Here is a 19,937-nt window from a genome sequence, read left to right as displayed (position 1 = left end):
ACCCTGAGTCAAAAAAAATGACAAATGGTTTATTTAGCTGTTACTATGATTTACATATATTTCCAAAAATCAGAGAAAAATATCTACATATAATCTAAATGCTTTAAGAAAAAAGAACAAAATATCTTCCATTATTTTCAGGTAGGAGAATAAAGCCTCTTATTTCTAATTTATATTTTCTCCTACAACAACCAAGTCTCTGGACATGTCCCTGAACCCTTGGACATCTGAATTTTAGTAGACACTGGATTCAGGTATCTAAGGTGTAGCCTTGGGCACCCTGTGTACACTTGAAAGAATGTTTATGAAGGAAAAAGCAGAAGAGAAAAAGGTGTTCTAAAAAAATCCATGGGTGTTAGCCGGGCGCAGTGGCTCACGCCTGTAATCCTAGCACTTTGGGAGGCTGAGGCAGGTGGACTGCCTGAGCTCAGGAGTTTGAGACCAGCCTGGCCAAGATGGTGAAACTTCATCTCTACTAAAATACAAACAAAAACCAGCCAAACATGGTGGCAGGTGCCTGTAATCCCAGTTACTCAGTAGGCTGAGGCACGAGAATTGCTTGAACCCAGGAGGTTGCAGTGAGCTGAGTTCATGCCACTGCACTCCAGCCCGGGCAAAAAAGTGAAACTGTCTCAAAAAAAAAAAAAAATTCATGGGTGCACATGAATACAGCAAGTTCTTAGAAGACCTATAAAGAGATGTAGATTCTGACACAATAGTAGGAGACTACAACACTCCGCAGACACTTAGATCACTGTGTTGTGGGAATTAGGAGACTGGAAAGACCGATAGGTAGAAAAGGAGGATTTTATTGAGTGCACTCAGACCCAGTGGATTAACATCCAGAGACTGGGCCAAGGACAAAGACAGCATTTAACTTTTACATACACTTCTAAAGAGGGTGGGCTAACTTGAAATAAGCCTACAGTGGCACAAAGCGTAGTGATGTGAAAGCAAGGATACAGAAACAGAACAAAAGTAGTTAATCATACTATGACAGGTTTATAACTCAGACTTATATATGACTCTTACTATGCGGCCCAGATGGCTGTTACCTAGGCTTGCTCTAGTGCCTTGCATGGGCTTATCTTATAACCTTCACTATGGTGCCTAGGTGGCTGCAATCCAGGCCTGCTCAGGTATCTCATGACCTTCACTGTGCTGCTTAAATGAAAAACAGGAATCATAAGAGAAAGGAAAATTTGTTTCTCTTCTCCCTATGTTGAGGGAATGCTGGGAGAGTCTCCAGAGCACATTCTTTCCAGCCCTGGCTTCTTAAATAGTGTTATCAAGACTTTTCCTGGATGTGGGCTGTGCCTGTTACTGCCTCTAGGATAAGTCAGCCTAATACAGGAAACCTTGTTTCTTTCTCTTTTTAATTTAATTTTATTTTCTTTAATTTCCCACCTTGAGGCAGAAAATTAACAGATATCAGAACCTAAACTCAACACTTGACCAAATCATTCTAATAAACATATATGAAACTCTTCATCTGAAACCAACATAGTATATATATCGTTCTCATCACCATGTGTCACATACTCTAAAATTGACCACGCAATCAGAAACACAACAATCCTCAGCAAATTCAATAATCCCAAAATCATACCAAATGCTCACTTAGACCACAACTTGATAAAGATAAAGATATAATACAGGGCTGGGCACGATGGCTCATGCCTGTAATCCCAGCACTTTGGAAGGCTGAGGTGGGCAGATCACGATGTCAGGAGATCGAGACTATCCTGGTTAACACAGTGAAACCCTTTCTCTACTAAAAATAAAAAAATAAAAATTTAGCTGGGCGTGGTGGCGCACATCTGTAGTCCCAGCTACTCAGGAGGCTGAGGCAGGAGAATCACTTGAACCCGGGAGGTGGAAGTTGCTGTGAGCCGAGATGGTGCCATGCACTCCAGCCTGGGCGACAGAGTAAGACTCCATCTCAAAAAAAGAAAAAAAAAGATATAATTCAGTACAAAGAAAAACACTTGAAAACATGCAATTACATGAAAATTAAACAATCTTCATCTGAATGACTTTTGGGTAAATAATGAAATTAAGGCACAAATCAAGAAGTTCTTTAAAACAAATGAGAACAGTGATACAACACACCAGAATCTCTCCAACACAGCTAATGTGAGGTTAAAAGGGGAATTTACAGCACTAAATGCTCACATCAAAAAGGTAGAAAGATCTCAATTTAACAACCTAACATCATAAATAAAAGTATAAGAGAAGCAAGAGCAAACCAGCCCCTGAGCTAGCAGAAGACAAGAAATAACCAAAATCAGATCAGAACTGAAGGAGATTTAGACATAAGAAGTCATACAAAAGATCAAGAAATCCAGGAGTTAAATCTTTTAAATAAATCAATAAGATAAACCACTAGCAAGTTTAGTGAAGTAAGAAGAGAAGATTCAAATAAACACAATAAGAAATGACAACGCCTGTAATCCCAGCACTTTGGGAGGCCGAGGTGGGTGGATCACAAGGTCAGGAGATAAGAGACCATCCTGGCTATACACTGTCTCTACTAAAAATATAAAAAAAAATTAGCCAGGCATGGTGGCAGGTGCCCGTAGTCCCAGCTACTCGGGAGGCAGACGCAGGTGAATGGCGTGAACCTGGGAGGCGGAGCTTGCAGTGAGCTGAGATCGAGCCACTGTACTCCAGCCTGGGTGACAGAGCAAGACTCCATATCAAAAAAAAAAAAAAAAAAAGAAATGACAAAAGGGTCATTACTACTGACCCCACAAAAATACAAATAACTACTGAAGTCTACTATAAACATCTCTATGCACACAAACTAAAAAAAAAAATCTAAAAGAAATGGATAAATTTCTGGGCAAATACATTCTCCCAATACCAAACAGAAAGAAACTGGAGCCCAGAACAGAACAATAACAAGCTCTAAAATTGAATTAGTAAATAGCCTACCAGCCAAAAAAAAGCCCAGGACCCACAGATTCACAGCTGAATTCTACTAGATGTACAAAGAAAAGCTGGTATTATACTTTCTAAAACTACTAAAAAAAATTGAGAAGAAACTCTTCCCCTGCTCATTATATAGTAACAGCATCATTCTGATACCAAAACCTGGCAAACATAAAACAAAAAAAAGAAAACTCAGGCAAAAATTCTTCATGAACACTGATGCAAAAATCCTCAATGAAATACTGTAAAATTGAATCCAGCAGCACATCAACAAGCTAATCTGCTATGATCAAGTAGGCTTTATCCCTGGGATGCAAGGTTGGTTCAACATACACAAGTCAATAAATGTGATTCATCACATAAACAGAACTAAAGACAAAAAACACAATATTATCTCAATAGACGTAGATAAAGCTTTCAATAAAATGTAACATTCTTCATGTTTAGAACCCTAAACAAACTAGGCATTGAAGGTACATACTTCAAAATAGTAAGATATCTGTGACAAATCAACAGCCAACCTGCTGAATGGACGCAAGCTGGAAGCATTTCTTCTTAAAAACTGGCACAAGAAAAGGATGACTTCTCTCACTACTTTTATTCAACATAGAATTGGAAGTCCTGGCTAGAGCAATCAGGCAAGAGAAATAAATAACAGGCATCCCAACAGGAAGAGAGGAAAGGAAACTAACCCTGTTTGCAGATGACATGATTCTATATCTAGAAAACCCTATAGTCTTGGTGCAAAAGCTCTTTAGACTGAAAAACAACTTCAGCAAAGTTTCAGGATACAAAATACATGTACAAAAATCAGCAGCATCTCTGCACATCAACAATATCCGAGCCAAAAACCAAATCAAAAACATAATTCCATTCACAACTGCCACAAAAAGAATAGAATATCTAGAAGTACAGCTAACTAGGGTGGTGAAAAATCTCTACGACAAGAACTACAAAACACTTCTTAAAGAAGTCAGAACTAACACAAACAAATCAAAAACTATTTTATGCTCAAGGACAGAAAAAAATCAGTATCATTAAAATAACCATACTGCTCAAAGAAATATACAGAAATAATGCCATTTCTATCAAACTACCAAAAACATTCTTAACACAACTAAAAACTGTTTTTAAATTCATATGGAACAACAAAAAAAGCCCAAAGAGCCAATGCAATCCTAAGCAAAAAGAACAAAGCGGCTGGGCATGGTGGCTCACACCTGTAATCCCAGCACTTTGGGAGGCTGAGGCGGGTGGATCACAAGGTCAGGAGATTGAAGCCATCCTGGCTAACACGGTGAAACCCCGTCCCTACTAAAAATACAATAATAATAATAATAATAATGATGATAGCAGAGCATAGTGGCACATGCTTGTAGTCCCAGCTACTTGGGGGGCTGAGGCAGGAGGATTGCTTGAACCCAGGAGGCAGAGGTTGCAGTGAGCCAAGATTGCTCCACTGCACTCCAGCCTGGGGAATTAAGCGAGACTAGGTCTCAATAAAATAAAAAAAATAAAAAAATTTAAAAAAACAAAAAAAAAACAAAGCTGGAGGCACTGTATCACTTTACCCCACTTCAAACTATATTGCAGGGTGATAGAAACCAAAGCAGCATGGTACTGGTACAAAAGCAGACTCATAGACCAATGCAACAGAATAGAGAGCCCAGAAATAATGCTGACACCTACGACCATCTGATATTTGACAAAGCTGACAAGAGGAACGTAAGAAGAATTTTCTGTTTAATAAATAGTGCTAGAATAACTAGCTAACATTATGTAGAAGACTGAAACAGCACGCCTTTCTTATACCATATACAAAAATATACTCAAGATTAAGTAAAGACTTAAAAAATACTGGAAGATGACCTAGGAAATACCATTCTAGACATAGGAACTGGCAAAGTTTTATGATGAAGATACCAAAAGCAATTGCAACAAAAGCAAAATTTGATGAATGCGACCTAATTAAAGAGCTTTTTCACAGCAAAAAAACAAAAAACAAAAAATACCACACACACAAAAAAATCAGAGTAAACAGACAATCTACAGAATAGAAGAAAATATTTGCAAACTATGCTTCTGACAAAGGTCTAATATCCAGAATTCAAAAGGAACTTAAACAAATTTACAAGAAAAAACAACCTTATTAAAAAGTAGGCAAAAAACATGAACAGATGCCATTCTAAAGAAGATATACATGTGGCTAACAAGTATTTGATGAGTATTTCTTTCTTATCACTAATCAGTAGAGAAATGCAAAGAAAAATCACAATGAGATACCATCTCACACCAGTCAGAATGGCTACTATAAAAAAGTAAAAAAAAAAAAAAAAAAAAAGGCCAGGCGCAGTGGCTCACAGTTGTAATCCCAGCACTTTGGGAGGCCAAGGCACGGGGATCACTTCAGGTCAGGAGTTCGAGACCAGTCTGGCCAACATGGAGAAACCCTGTCTCTACTAAAAATACAAAAATTAGACAAGCGTGGTGGTGCGCACCTGTAATCCCAGCTACTTGGGAGGCTGAGGCAGGAGAATCACTTGAATCTGGGAGGTGGAGGCTGCAGTGAGCGGGGATCACGCCACTGCACTCCAGCCTGGGTGACAGAGTGAGACACCATCTCAAAAAATAAAATGAAATAAAACAAAATAAAATAATTTAAAAAAATAAAAATATATATGGTGGCCAGGCACAGTGGCTCATGCCTGTAATCCCAGCACTTTGGGAGGCTGAGGTGGGCAGATCACTTGAGGTCAGGAGTTCGAGACAAGCCTGGCCAACATGGCAAAACCCCGTCTCTACTAAAAATACAAAAATTAGCTGGGTGTGGTGGTGCGTGCCTGTGATCCCAGCTACTTGGGAGGCTGAGGCAGGAGAAATCACTTGAATCTGGGAGGTGGAGGTTGCAGTGAGCCCAGATTGCAAAACTGCACTCCAGCCTGGGTAACAGACCTAGACTCCATCTCAAAAATAAAATAAATAAAAAATATATATGTGTGTGTGTGTATAAAATATATATGGTATATAAACATCACGGAATGCTGTGTGGTTATTTTAAAAAAAAAAGAACAAGATCATGTCCTTTGCAGCAACATGAATGGAGGTGAAGCCCATTATCCTCAGAAAACTAATGCAGAAAAAAGAAACCAAATGCATGTTCTCATTTATAAGAGCTAAATAACAAGCACACATGGACACAAAGAGAGGAACAACAAGCACTGAGGCCTAGTTGAGGGTGGAGGGTAGGAGGACAAAGAGAATAAGAAATACCTGTTTGATGCTATGCTTAGTACCTCAGTGACAAAATAATCTACACTAAACTTCCATGACAATTTTATCTATATGATAAACCTGCATGTGTACCCCTAGACCAAAAATAAAAGTTAAAAGGAAAAAACTTCATTAGTTGGGGGAGAGTGCTATGTAGGTGAAAAGACTGGTTTGTGCTACAGATAATGGCCCAGGTGGGGCTGTACTGATTTCTAGGTCCATGGAGGCAGATGAGATTACAAACAGGTGGCCCAGAACCCTAAGGTGGTGGAGAAAAACAGGTTGCTGCTGCAGATTGTGTCTGGGAGTAGGAATATTCCAGGAGACTTGTAGACACTTTTGTGCATTTCTGGGAAGGAACACTGGGATCAAAAATGCTGTGGTGAAGTTCCTGAGGGTGGTGCCTCATTCTGGGAGGGATGTGGACATGTCAATGTCTAGTGGGTGTGTATGTGAGTGGGTGGGAATCACGTGGTGGCAGCTGCAGGAAAAGGGAGTCTGTCATCAGAGATCGTTCCCTCTAAGTTTTCATCCTCTCTTACCCTAAGAGGACACCTGGAATCACAGGACAATGGGCAGTGTGAAAGCCTGTGTACAGGAGAGCAGAGCCTCCCATTTCCAGATACCAAGAGTTCTATTCCAGGACAGGCCTCTGTGATATCTTTCTTCTGGCACCAAATCTGTAGTTTGCTTAACACCAAGCAATTCTCCAACAGCAACTCAATGTCTAACATTTGAATTCTGACACCACCCAGAGTCAGCACAGACCCTGATTCAGGGCTTGGTCCCACAACTTTGTCCTTACTGGAGATGCCAGTCACAAACCCCATGGGCCCATCTATGCTTCTGAGCTACTGTTTAAAAATTCAGGACTTTCATAACCTCTATGAAGTTTAATAATTGGACAGAGCTACTCAGAGAACTCAGCAAACACTGTAGTTATGTTTACTGGTTTATTATAAAAGATAAAATCCAGGAGAAGTCAAATGGAAGAAATGTATAGGACAAAGAAAAGAGGTGGGAAAATAAAAAGCACGTGGATAATCCGAGAAAACAGCTGTGATTAATAAAATTCTCTATCCTTTGTGTGCCAGAAACAGTTTATGGAAAGAAACCCCATTCCCATTAAGACTAAGGGCTGGGTGCAGTGGCTCATGCCTGTAAACCCAGCACTTTTGGAGGCTGAGGCAGGTGAATCATGAGGTCAGGAGATCGAGACCATCCTGGCTAACATAGTGAAACCCCATCTCTACTGAAAAATAGAAAAAATTAGCCGGGCATGGTGGCAGGCGCCTATAGTCCCAGCTACTGGGAGGCTGAGGCAGGAGAATGGTGTGAACCCAGGAGGCGGAGCTTGCAGTAAGCCGAGATCACGCCACTGCACTCCAGCGTGCAAGACAGAGTGAGACTCCATCTCAAAAAAAAAAAAAAAAAAAAAGACTTAGATGGTGCTCTCTATTCTTACCTGTCACATAAGCCAGACATAGACTCTGCACATTTTCTTCTTGCTCTCATAAAAATGGTAGCTGAATTTGTCTTCAGTGGTAAAAATAAAATACTTTTGTCAGAGGCATTTAAACCAGAGCCTATTGGGCTGCATTCCCAAACAGTTAAGGCATTCTTTCCTCCTTTTTTTTTTTTTTTTGAGATGGAATCTTGCTCTGTCGCCCAGGCTGGAATGCGGTGGCGTGATCTCGGGTCACTGTAACCACCACCTTCCCGGTTCAAGTGATTCTCCTGCCTCTGTCTCCCAAGTAGCTGGGATTACAGGTGCCCGCCACCATGCCCAGCTAATTTTTATATATTTTTTTTTAGTAGAGATGGGGTTTCATCATGTTGGTCAGCCTGGTCTCGAACTCCTGACCTCAGGTGATCCACTCGCCTCAGCCTTCCAAAGTGCTGAAATTACCGCACATGGCCCACAGTTAAGGCATTCTAAGTTGCATAATAAGAGGTTGGCACAAGATACAGGTCATAAAGACCTTGCTGATAAAACAGACGGCAGTAAAGGAGCCAGCTAAAACCCACCAAAACCAAGATGGCCCTGAGAGTAACCTCTGATTGTCCTCACTGCCACACTCCCATCAGTGCCATAACAGTTTACAAATGCCAATGCAATATCAGGAAGTTACCCTGTATGGTCTAAAAAGGGGAGGCATGAATAATTCACCCCTTGTTTAGCATATAATCAAGAAATTACCGCTCTCCCTCTCCCTCTCCCCACGGTCTCCCTCTCCCTCTCTTTCCATGGTCTCCCTCTGATGCCGAGCCAAAGCTGGACTGTACTGCTGCCATCTCAGCTCACTGCAACCTCCCTGCCTGATTCTCCTGCCTCAGCCTGCCGAGTGCCTGCGATTGCAGGCGCACGCCGCCACGCCTGACTGGTTTTCGTATTTTTTTTGGTGGAGACGGGGTTTCGCTGTGTTGGCCGGGCTGGTCTCCAGCTCCTAACCGCGAGTGATCCGCCAGCCTCGGCCTCCTGAGGTGCCGGGATTGCAGATGGAGTCTCGTTCACTCAGTGCTCAATGGTGCCCAGGCTGCAGTGCAGTGGCGTGATCTCGGCTCGCTACAACCTCCACCTCCCAGCTGCCTGCCTTGGCCTCCCAAAGTGCCGAGATTGCATCCTCTGCCTGGCCGCCACCCCGTCTGGGAAGTGAGGAGCGTCTCTGCCTGGCCGCCCATCGTCTGGGATGTGAGGAGCCCCTCTGCCTGGCTGCCCAGTCTGGAAAGTGAGGAGCGTCTCTGCCCGGCCGCCATCCCATCTAGGAAGTGAGGAGCGCCTCTTCCCGGCCGCCATCCCATCTAGGAAGTGAGGAGCATCTCTGCCCGGCCGCCCATCATCTGAGATGTGGGGAGCACCTCTGCCCCACCGCCCCGTCTGGGATGTGAGGAGCGCCTCTGCCCGGCCACGACCCTGTCTAGGAGGTGAGGAGCGTCTCTGCCCAGCCGCCCAGTCTGAGAAGTGAGGAGACCCTCCGCCCGGCAGCCGCCCGTCTGAGAAGTGAGGAGCCCCTCCACCCGGCAGCCGCCCCATCTGGGCAGTGAGGAGCGTCTCCGCCCAGCAGCCACCCCATCCGGGAGGGAGGTGGGGGTCAGCCCCTGCCCGGCCAGCCGCCCCGTCCGGGAGGGAGGTGGGGGGTCAGCCCCCCGCCCGGCCAGCCGCCCCGTCCGGGAGGGAGGTGGCGGGGTCAGCCCCCGCCCGGCAAGCCGCCCCGTCCGGGAGGTGGGGGGCGCCTCTGCCCGGCCACCCCTACTGGGAAGTGAGGAGCCCCTCTGCCCGGCCACCACCCCGTCTGGGAGGTGTACCCAACAGCTCATTGAGAACGGGCCATGATGACAATGGCGGTTTTGTGGAATAGAAAAGGGGGAAAGGTGGGGAAAAGATTGAGAAATCGGATGGTTGCTGTGTCTGTGTAGAAAGAAGTAGACATGGGAGACTTTTCATTTTGTTCTGTACTAAGAAAAATTCTTCTGCATTGGGATCCTGTCGATCTATGACCTCACCCCCAACCCTGTGCTCTCTGAAACATATGCTGTGTCCACTCAGGGTAAAATGGATTAAGGGCGGTGCAAGATGTGCTTTGTTAAACAGATGCTTGAAGGCAGCATGCTCGTTAAAGAGTCATCACCACTCCCTAATCTCAAGTACCCAGGGACACAAACACTGCGGAAGGCCCCAGGGTCCTCTGCCTAGGAAAACCAGAGACCTTTGTTCACTTGTTTATCTGCTGACCTTCCCTCCACTATTGTCCTATGACCCTGCCAAATCCCCCTCTGCGAGAAACACCCAAGAATGATCAATAAAAAAAAAAGAAAAAAAGAAAAAAAAGAAATTACCATAAAGTGGTCAACCAGCAGCCCTCTGGGATGCTATGTCTGTGAAGTAGCAATTGTTTTATTCCTCTATTTTCTTAATAAACATGCTTCCACTTTACTCTATGAACTCACTCTAAATTCTTTCTTGCGTGAGATCAAAGAACCCTATCTTGGAGCCTGGATTGGGACCACTTTCCTGTACTTCCATATCAGACCTCGCTGAAATTTATCTCCTTCCCAGAGGTTCCTGGACTTTGGGCTGCCCTCCGTCTGAGCCAACATACAACCCCATTCTACTTCCCTTCTAAGAACATGCTGACCTCAGGATAAAACATTCTCTGATCTAGAATCTGATGTTTTTACCGTCCATTTGCCATTCCCCTCCCATCTTTTTTCTAATCTTGTTTGCTCACCCCTATGAAAGAAAGCCCTTGTCATCACCTGAGGTAAGGACTTCGAGACCAGCCTGGCCAACATGGTGAAACCCCGCCTCTACTAAAAATACAAATGTCAGCCGGGCATGGTCGCGGGCACCTGTAATCCCAGCTACCTGGAAGGCTGAGTAATGAGAATTGCTTGAACCCAGGAGGTGGAGGTTGCAGTAAGCAGAGATCGTGCCACTGCACTCCTGCCTGGGCAACAAGAGCAAGATTCCATCTCAAAAAAAAAAAAAATTATTAAAAAAAGAAAAGAAAGGCTTTGTCTGCCTAAACTTTGCAATCCTTAAAGCTCTTATGGTTGGTATTTCCTCCTGTTGCAATACTCCTTGGTAATTCAATTTTCTTTTTTTTATACAAATCTAACTTTGTTCTATTTTACAAAGTCTAAAAACTGTCTCAAAACAAGGACAACTTTATCTTCATTAAGATCCTCCCAGTTCCCTTCCACCTTAACTGTAACTGTATCTGCCTGTGGGCTCCCAGCTTTCCAGGGCTCTGTAGCTTCTCTCAGGATAAAGCCTCCTTCCATGGCTGGGGTGAGCAGGCAGGGACACCTGCAGGGGAGGCTCCCCAGAAAGAACTAACTGGATCTTAAATAACCTTCTTTTGCAGGCTCAATATTAGCCTTAGCTTGGAGTCACTGGGCTCAAGTTTTAATTTCCATGTCAGAGTTATTCACTTGGTCTTTGAAACTAAGTGTTCGAAAAATCCAGCAAAATTACTCAATGTTCATATAAAACAAGGCAATTTTACAATGCTTACATTTCATACCTCAATAAGAAAAGCAAAAGTATCTATTCCTTTATAAATGTATTATTTTATTATTTCCATTAAAAAATCATGTAGTAGGCCGGGCACGGTGGCTCATGCCTGTAATCCTAGCACTTTAGGAGGGGCAGATTGCCAGAGCTCAGGAGTTCGAGACAAGCCTGGGCAACACGGCGAAACCCTGTCTCTACTAAAATACAAAAATAGGCTGGCGCGACAGTGTGCGCCTGTAGTTCCAGCTACTCGGGAGGCTGAGGCAGGAGAATTGCTTGAACCCAGGAGGCAGAAGTTGCAGTGAGCCAAGATTGCACCACTGCACCCCAGCCTTCAGCAAGACTCCATTTCAAAAAAAAAAAATGTAGTAAACAATTAGTCATATGGGAACACTTCTAGGAGGTACCAAGTTTCATCTAAAAAATACAGCATTAAACTCTGAAATAAAGATAACAGGATATAGAACAGAGATATTCACTGTCAGAAATTTATCTGGCAAAAACAACTGATGTTTTCATGAATTCATGTAACTCACCTATTATCTACAACATTTTCTTCTGGAAATGCATTCATTTTCTACAGCCAAAATGGAAGAGATTTTTCCCTATTCTTTTCCTTGGTAGCATTCCAAAATCTAAGCCTTGGAATTCTGTTTGAAATCACCCAGCCATAAAAAAAAAAAGCCTGAGAAAATTTCTAAACTCACTCTAAGAAAGAAAAAGGTACATGAGAATTTTTAACAAAAAAAAAAAAGATAGATTTTTCTGAAACCCACCTCTTTTATGCCCTTTGTAAATATTTTCTTACCTTTCAAGCTCTACTAAAAAATTGCAATTTAGAGTTAAAAAACTGAAGTCAATATAAGTGAACAAATCTTTTCAAAGTGACAAACCCAGGGAGTGGCAGTGCTGATAAGAAAACAGATGTGTCCGACTCATGTGTCAAGTTCAATCACTTGAGAGATTCTCCTACCCATCCCGCTCACTTAAGTCACTTAAGTGCTCAATAACCACCCTCTCAGGAGACTGCTCTATGTTCCAGTAAGTGTCCCAAGTGCATTTTACTTTGCAATTTCTCGCCTCATCTCACCGGGGTCAGGGTTTCTTTTGTCTTTTGAGATATCACTTTTTTTTTTTTTTCAGATGGAGTTTCACTCGTGTTGCACAGGCTGGAGTGCAATGGCACGATCTCGGCTCACCGCAACCTCCGCCTCCCGAGTTCTTCTGCCTCAGCCTCCTGAGTAGCTGGGATTACAGGCATGCACCACCACGCCTGGTTAATTTTCTATTTTTAGTAGAGACGGAATTTCATCATGTTGGCTAGGCTGGTCTCGAACTCCTGACCTCAGGTGATCCGCCCACCTTGGCCTCCCAAAGTGCTGGGATTACAGGTGTGAGCCACCATGCCCGGCAGAGATACTAGTCTTTTTTCACAAATTGTAGAGAATCAAGGGGTCAGAAATTATTTGTTTTCAACTCAATACCAGCATTTGATTGGGTGACCAGCAATGTGGCCCAAAGAAAGGAAAGTCGGGCTGGGTGAACACAGTCTTAACATCTGAAGGGGTTAGCTTTTCAAACGAAAAGTACACCAGGAGATTCCTCTCAGCCCCAGGGAATCCACCTGCTCCCTTCAGAGGCTACACTCCATACCACAGGTTGTCCTATGGGAGAAAATGACCCAGGAATTAATATTCATTAGACAGTCTTGCAGACATAGCCATGACTGATATCTTGGTTTATTCACAGACAGTACTGGAACCCAGGACCAGGAAAAAAACTAAAGGGTGGCTGAGGACACATCACCCCACAAAAATTCCAAGAAAAACCTTGATGCCAAAACATTCTCATAAAATCTCTATGCCTAGAGAAGATAAAAGGAAAAGAGACAAAGATTTTTTTACAATACAGTGTCAGAAGATTATTCCTTGCTTTCTTCTTATGGAAAATATTTATAAACAGAAAACAAATCTTTTAAAATGTGCCATCCAATGCTTTGTCAAAAATGTTTAATTAAAATACAGTATCAAAAATGTACACTAAAGGACAAATAGTTAATAGTGTGAATTAGGGAGTGGGAGTTGGCATTTGGGATTGTCAGGAGGAAATGGAAATTTTGTATTTTACTGCAAGCCAGAGTTAGGCTGGAGGAATGGGGGGCGTGGGAGTAGACTTGAGACCCTGCTTAGGACACCTGTGAAAAATGCAGGGGAAGATCAGTTTTGTGTAGGGAGTGAAAATAGTTAAGTGCTAGGCAATTCGACTGAGGTGGCTGTAGTGCCTGAATTCCTACTTTTAAAAAATCTAACTCAAGCCGGGTGCCGTGGCTCACGCCTGTAATCCCAGCACTTTGGGAGGCCGAGATGGGCGGATCACCCGAGGTCGGGAGTTCAAGATAAGCCTGACCAACACGGAGAAACCCCGTCTCTACTAAAAATACAAAATTAGCCGGGCGTGGTGGTGCCTGCCTGTAATCCCAGCTACTCAGGAGGCTGAGGCAGGAGAATTACTTGAACACGGAGGCGGAGGTTGCAGTGAGCCGAAATCGCGCCACTGCAGTCCAGCTTGGGCAAGAAGAGCGAAACTCCGTCTCAAAAAAAAAAACAACTAACTCAAATGCTTTTTTTTTTTGTAAATTACTACACTGGGGAAAACAAATACAGGGTTAACTATTAACTGGAATTAAGCTCTGATTACATAACCAGGAAATTTTGTAAGCTGAAGATGGAAATTAAGAAACTACGTAACCCTACCTAACCAATAACTGAATTTGCGTTTTTGTACCATGCGCAAAGTCTTTCCTTCAAGCTCCTCCAAAGGACCACAAACTACATCCCACAGCTGGGTGCTTTACAATTTTAGAACCACTCTTTAATTAAATTCTTTAATATTTTGCAGTGACTCCCCCCCCTTTTTTTTTTTTTTTTTGTTTGAGATAGTCTCATTGTGTCAACCAGCCTGGAGTGCAATAGCACAATCTTGGTCTCCTGGGTTTAAGCGATTCTCGTGCCTCAGCCTCCCACATAGCTGGGATTACAGATGCCTGCCACCACACCCGGCTAATTTTTGTATTTTTAGCAGAGAGGCGGTTTCACCATGTTGGCCAGGCTGTTCTCGAATGCCGGACCTCAGTGACCTGCCCGCCTCCCAGCAAATTGCTGGGATTACAGGCATAAGCCACCGCGCCCGGCCACTCCCATAGATTTTTAATAGGAGAGAATGGGAACTGGGAACCCCACGGACCAAAGCTCTTCCCGCTCATGAACCCGCATCCCGAGTCACTATTCTCACCTGACGCCCCTCCCATGGTTCTTGCACAATCTGGGAGAGACTGCGGAATTGCGCGTGCAGAGCTCCCCAGACAGGGCTACACGTCAGGCACAGTCACTGCGGAGGGAAGACAGGACGCCCGGGGCCCGGCTGTCAGCACAGTCGCCATCTTATGGCTGAAGGGGACTGAAGCCGAGCTGGGCAAGGAGAATTCCGGGCGCAGATTGTGGAGCTGACTGCCGGGAGACCTAAGTCCGCCACGGCCACTTCCCACGGTTCCGACCAGCCCCTCCCCCTCTCTCGGGATGTCAGACTCGGCACTCTCACCATTTCTAGGCTTCCAGGGGGTCCTGGAGTCTTAGCCGTGTATCTCCCAATATCTGCGGGTCACAAGGCCACACAGGCTGGGCCTCTAAGAACAGAGGACACAGAAATGAAGACGAGACCTGGAGCTCTGGCTGCAGCGAGAGCCAAAAGCCCCGCCATATTCCGGAAACCGTCCTGTCCGCTCCAGCTGCGTGCCTGATTGGATAATGTTTAAGACCCGCCCTCTCAGGCCCTGAGTGACAGAGGGTGATCAGTTGCTGGGCAGAATGAAGCGTGACAGCCTAGCTGCAGCCTTTTCAGGCAGGCTTTCCTCCGAGCTGAGCCAGGCCCACCCTAGAGGGTGTTTGCATTGAACCTTGTGTGTAAGGTCATATGCATTTATAAATATACTATATGGCTAGTCACAAATGAAAAGAATATAATAACAATTACTTTTAAATTTTAGCTTTTATCACCTTCCTAGCTTCTGGTCCTTTGAGCAGGCAGCCTGAGATTTTAAAAAGGAGGCAGTCCTCTGAAATAAAATGTGAGCCACATGTGAATTTTTAATTTTCCAGTAGCCAAACTTTAAAAAGAAACATGAAACACGTGGAATTGATTGTAATAATGTAACTAACCCAATATGTTTAAAGTATTATCATTTTAATATGTGAGCAATGTGAAAGGAAAATATCTTGGGCCCCCAAAATTACTAAGGAAAACTCAAGCTGGGAACTAAAGGCCAATCAGAAACTCAAAAGAATTTGAGTCCACCTATCTGTGACCTGGAAGCTCCCTCCAGCTTCGTGTCTTCCTGCCTTTGCTTCAAGTTGTCCCACGTTTTCAGACTGAACCAATGTACTTCTTACATATATTGATTGATGTCTCATGTCTCCCTAAAATGTATAAAACCAATATGTTCCCTGACCACCTTGGGCAGGTGTCCTCAAGACTTCCTGAAACTATGTCATAGGCGTGTTCTCAACCTTGGCAAAATAAACTTTCTAAATTAACTGATGTCTCAGATTTTCTGGGGTCACAGCAATATGTAATTATTAAGGCACTATATATATTTTTGGAACTAAATCTTCGAAACCAACTCTGTATTTTACTTTTCTAGCAAATTGCAGTTCAGACCAGGCACATTCCAGGCACCCAGGAGCCACACATGGCCAACAGCCGCCACGTTGAAGTGCAGCTCTGATGTCAGGTGGGTGGAGGCCCTGAACATCCCTTTTCTGCCAGAGGTGAGGAGACAGCCTCTCTCTACTAACATCTATCTTCGGTTCTGAGGGTGGGACAGATAGTGGCCATAGCAAGGGCAGAGGGCAGCACAAATAAAATAACCACAGGTAGACCACTCTTTGCCACCTGTTGTCCACCTTTCATCCAGAGATCAGACAGTGAACAAAAAATTCTGGGGCCACAGGAGAAGAAAACTCTATGTCTTCGGGTCTGTCCACAGTCTTAACCTCTAACTTTAAGATATGAAGAAAATAAATTAAAGGCAAACTTATTTTGCTATTTGGCCTTGGCTCTAATGGTCAGGCTGTGGTTATCTGTTTTTTTCCTGTGGTGTGGGGTACTGTGTGAGTATAAGCACCAATCACACACATACATGTCTACCTGTATTTCTGCATTACTCAACATTGTCTTAGGAGACATCCAACTTCAAATCGGGAAAAAAAGAAAAGAAAAGTCAGTATCTTTAGGGTGTCCACTGTCAGAAGGTAACTAGTAATCAACCTGTCATTAAATCCTGGCATTCCATCTGCACAGGGTGCATGTATTAGTTAGCTATTGCAGCATAACAAACCATCCAAAACTTATTCGCTCGTAATTGAGATGGTCAGCCATTTAGGCTGGGCTCAACTGAGCTCCTTCAGACATGTATCATCAGCTGCCTTTTCACTATTTTTATTATTATTTGGGAAATTATTGTATTATTATTTATTATTATATTATTATTATTTGGGAAAATAGCTGTGGGATGATTTTAGAAAATCAAAGCTCAATAACACATTATTTATTTTCATCATAAAAAATTTGAGGCCGGGCGCGGTGGCTCACGCCTGTAATCCCAGTACTTTGGGAGGCCGAGGCGGGCGGATCACGAGGTCAGGAGATCGAGACCATCCTAGCTAACACCGTGAAACCCCGTCTCTACTAAAAATAGAAAAAATTAGCCGGGCGTGGTGGCGGGCGCCTGTAGTCCCAGCTACTCGGGAGGCTGAGGCAGGAGAATGGCGTGAACCCAGGAGGCGGAGCTTGCAGTGAGCTGAGATCGGGCCACTGCACTCCAGCCTGGGCGAAAGAGCAAGACTCCGTCCCAAAAAAAAAAAAAAAAAAAAAAAATTTGAAAATTTGTAAAAGAAGAAAACTTTAGAAAAATTAAATTTAACAGTTTAAATGAGCAAATCATGATTTGCAAATCGGGTAACCTATGGATCCAGAGTAGGCTCAGAGAGACTCCAACACAGCCACATGTTGGTAAAATTTTTATGAACCAGAAAAGCAAAATGACATACAGAAAATGGAAGTGAGGTACAGAAACAGCCAGATTTATTACAGCTTAAGATATGTGCTATTTGAACATTAAGTTTACTATGTAAAAAAAACAAAAAACAAAAAACAAATCCTATTAGCCAAAATTAAACATAAGAGGGAAGCTTTAGGCTACAACTAATTTAACAATTTCTCCCTTTTGTCATCTTCTCAAGTTTGAGACCAAAACTTTAGACATTAATATCACTTTGTCACCATCAAAAATGTACTTATTTAGACTCAAATCTCACTGTGAAACAGCAGAACTGTGGGTTTGTAAAGTGGAAATAAAAACTTCAGTTTATTATTTTGAAATTATTTTTATTTGTTTTTTAAAGTGTTAGAGTACAGGGGACCTCCTTGTGTTGAAATCTGCTATTTAGAGAAGAAAAACAAAACCTGGCCAGTTTTAGAATCTACCTGTTGCCTTAAATTTTTAGTTTAATTATGTCACATCCAGCATGAGTGACTCATTTTGGTTTGGTTTGTTTGGACCTAGTGCATAAGCTCAGTCCAGAATTATGGCCTCCAATAGTTTTCTTTAAAAAATTCCCCGTTTGGTTAAGTTCTTACATAGGTCACAGTGTAACCAAAACTCGGGGCTTTAGTGCCACTCTCAGTTTCCATTATTTTTGTTTTTTGTCCTTAGCATGTCATTCATAGGTTGTGCTGTCTTCATAGTCACATATGTCTTTGAGTTTCTGTCATTCCAGTTAAAGAGAGACCATTTGACATTCTACAGATGACTACATTCAAACGTTTACATCTTTTGAGAGAATACAGTGCAGTAGGAAGATTACCATTTTGAGTATCAGGAGGATAATACCAAGAGTTTGAAGCATGCTTTTTAGCCAGGGTCCCCATGAACAACCAATTAAAATTAAATAGATCAAATAGTTAGCTAGATAAATGATCTACTCATTTCATCTAATCAGCCTGTTCATGAATCATCTACAACTGCATCTCTGTAATACCGGCTGTAGTTCTCCATGGGCAACTATTAGCAACTGCACAGATATCTATTTATCCAGTAAGTAATCAAAAGAAATTATATTTAGCATAACTTTGTGAGAAAACTTAAAGTCTATTGTGTAAGCATAGTTTTTATGGTATAATCTGCTATAGAGCCCTATTGAGAGGGATAAATTTGTAACCATTGCCTCATTTACTCTAAACAGTGATACCCATTCAGAAGAGTAATGGCCTCCTGGCAATGCTCTTTAACCTATTCTGAATAAGTTCTTTTTAACTTATGAAATAGGTTAAGAGCAGTGGACCAATATTCTGTTTTTGATATTGTGAGAAAACAAATGTTTCATTAAAACTTCTCACCTACATTGGCCCTTCTTCTTTTACCTTTCAAGGAATAAGTTTCCTCATACATAATGTTGGCTGCAAAATTCTCTACATATAAGTATACCCCCATGAGTGCACACAAGAGACCACTTTTTAAAATTTCCGTGGTTTGTAGAACCATAAACAAACTGTGAACTAAGAGTGTCATGATAACGAGATGTCTTGATTTTTGATCTTGTGAAAAAAGCTATCTACATGGAGATGGCCATCTGCTTTTGAGGACAAACTTTCCTGGTTAGCTTTACCTTAAAATCTCCTATGGGTTTACAATTTCAAGAGTTTGGAGGGGCCCTTCTAAGTTGTGAGATTATCAATCCAATGTTCAAGGTCTTGAAGTCTTGCATCAGTGTAGGTGGCAGGCAGATTCAATCTCTGAGTTCTTGATTATAAAGGGTTTTACTCTCCTCAGTCAGTAGACTAGTAAAGGCTTTCCTCACCTGGTGAAAATGTGCTTTGCCATAATGCATTAAAGCCTTGTTGAATTTAGTAATGTTAGACTTTAGTAGCAGAAGACACATGAGGTTCTATTACGCACATAGGCCTTCTAATGACTATTTTATAAGGGCCAACATATTTTTTCCACTCTAAGTGAATCTGATTGTCATCAATCTGCAATTACAAAAGCAATCCAGTCAATTTAGTTAGCTTTGCTCAATACGATTGTATCTATAATACTGTGGCAGGCCAGACCTCACTAACAACTGTTTCAGTACTGACTGAGTGGTTAAGTTAAATATTAAAAGCCAGTGACCAGCCGGGCGCAGTGGCTCACACCTATAATCCCAGCACCTTGGGAGGCCGAGGCAGGCGGATCACAAGGTCAAGAGATCGATACCATCCTGGCCAACATGGTGAAACCCCGTCTCTACTAAAAATACAAAAAAAATTAGCTGGGCGTGGTGGCATGTGCCTGTAGTCCCAACTATTTGGGAGGCTGAGGCAGAAGGATGGCTTGAACCCTGGAGGTGGAGTTTGCAGTGAGCCGAGATTGTACAGCTGCACTCCAGCCTGGTGACAGAGTGAGACCCCGTCTCAAAAAAAAAAAAAAAAAAGCCAGTGACCTTATACAAAGGCTGGGATGTAACAAAAGCCCATCAAGAGTTTCGCCTAGGCCTTTCTTGGGCCTTATAGGATTAAACAAGTTTTATTGGGGGTCTGAAGAAATTCCCCAGGCCTCCACAAACAGGTTTATTGGAGGTCTGAAGGAATTCACCAAACCACTGTGATTTAGCAGGAGACA

The 19,937-nt window shown here is 42.8% G+C and overlaps 1 protein-coding gene across 4 annotated transcripts in view; it reads right to left on the bottom strand.

Annotated features, from left to right (window-relative positions):
* Positions 1 to 15,094, bottom strand: part of ZNF429 (zinc finger protein 429) — a 38,042-nt gene extending 22,948 nt beyond the window's left edge. Inside the window, exon 1 of one of the 4 annotated variants that reach the window (XM_034945660.3) lies at positions 14,819 to 15,094. In XM_034945660.3, the coding sequence (XP_034801551.2) occupies positions 14,819 to 14,821 (3 nt within the window). In that variant the 5' untranslated portion in view covers positions 14,822 to 15,094. Of the gene's footprint in view, positions 1 to 14,512; positions 14,603 to 14,818 lie in introns of those variants that run through there. The other 3 variants (XM_034945659.3, XM_063600072.1, XM_063600071.1) reach the window with 3 other exon arrangements.
* Between the last annotated feature and the right edge of the window lie 4,843 nt (positions 15,095 to 19,937).

The sequence above is a fragment of the Pan paniscus genome, chromosome 20, assembly GCF_029289425.2.
Source record: "Pan paniscus chromosome 20, NHGRI_mPanPan1-v2.0_pri, whole genome shotgun sequence".
Classification (NCBI taxonomy): domain Eukaryota; kingdom Metazoa; phylum Chordata; class Mammalia; order Primates; family Hominidae; genus Pan; species Pan paniscus.
The sequence above is the reverse complement of the archived record's forward strand: the minus strand, read 5'-3'. Positions and strand labels throughout refer to the sequence as shown.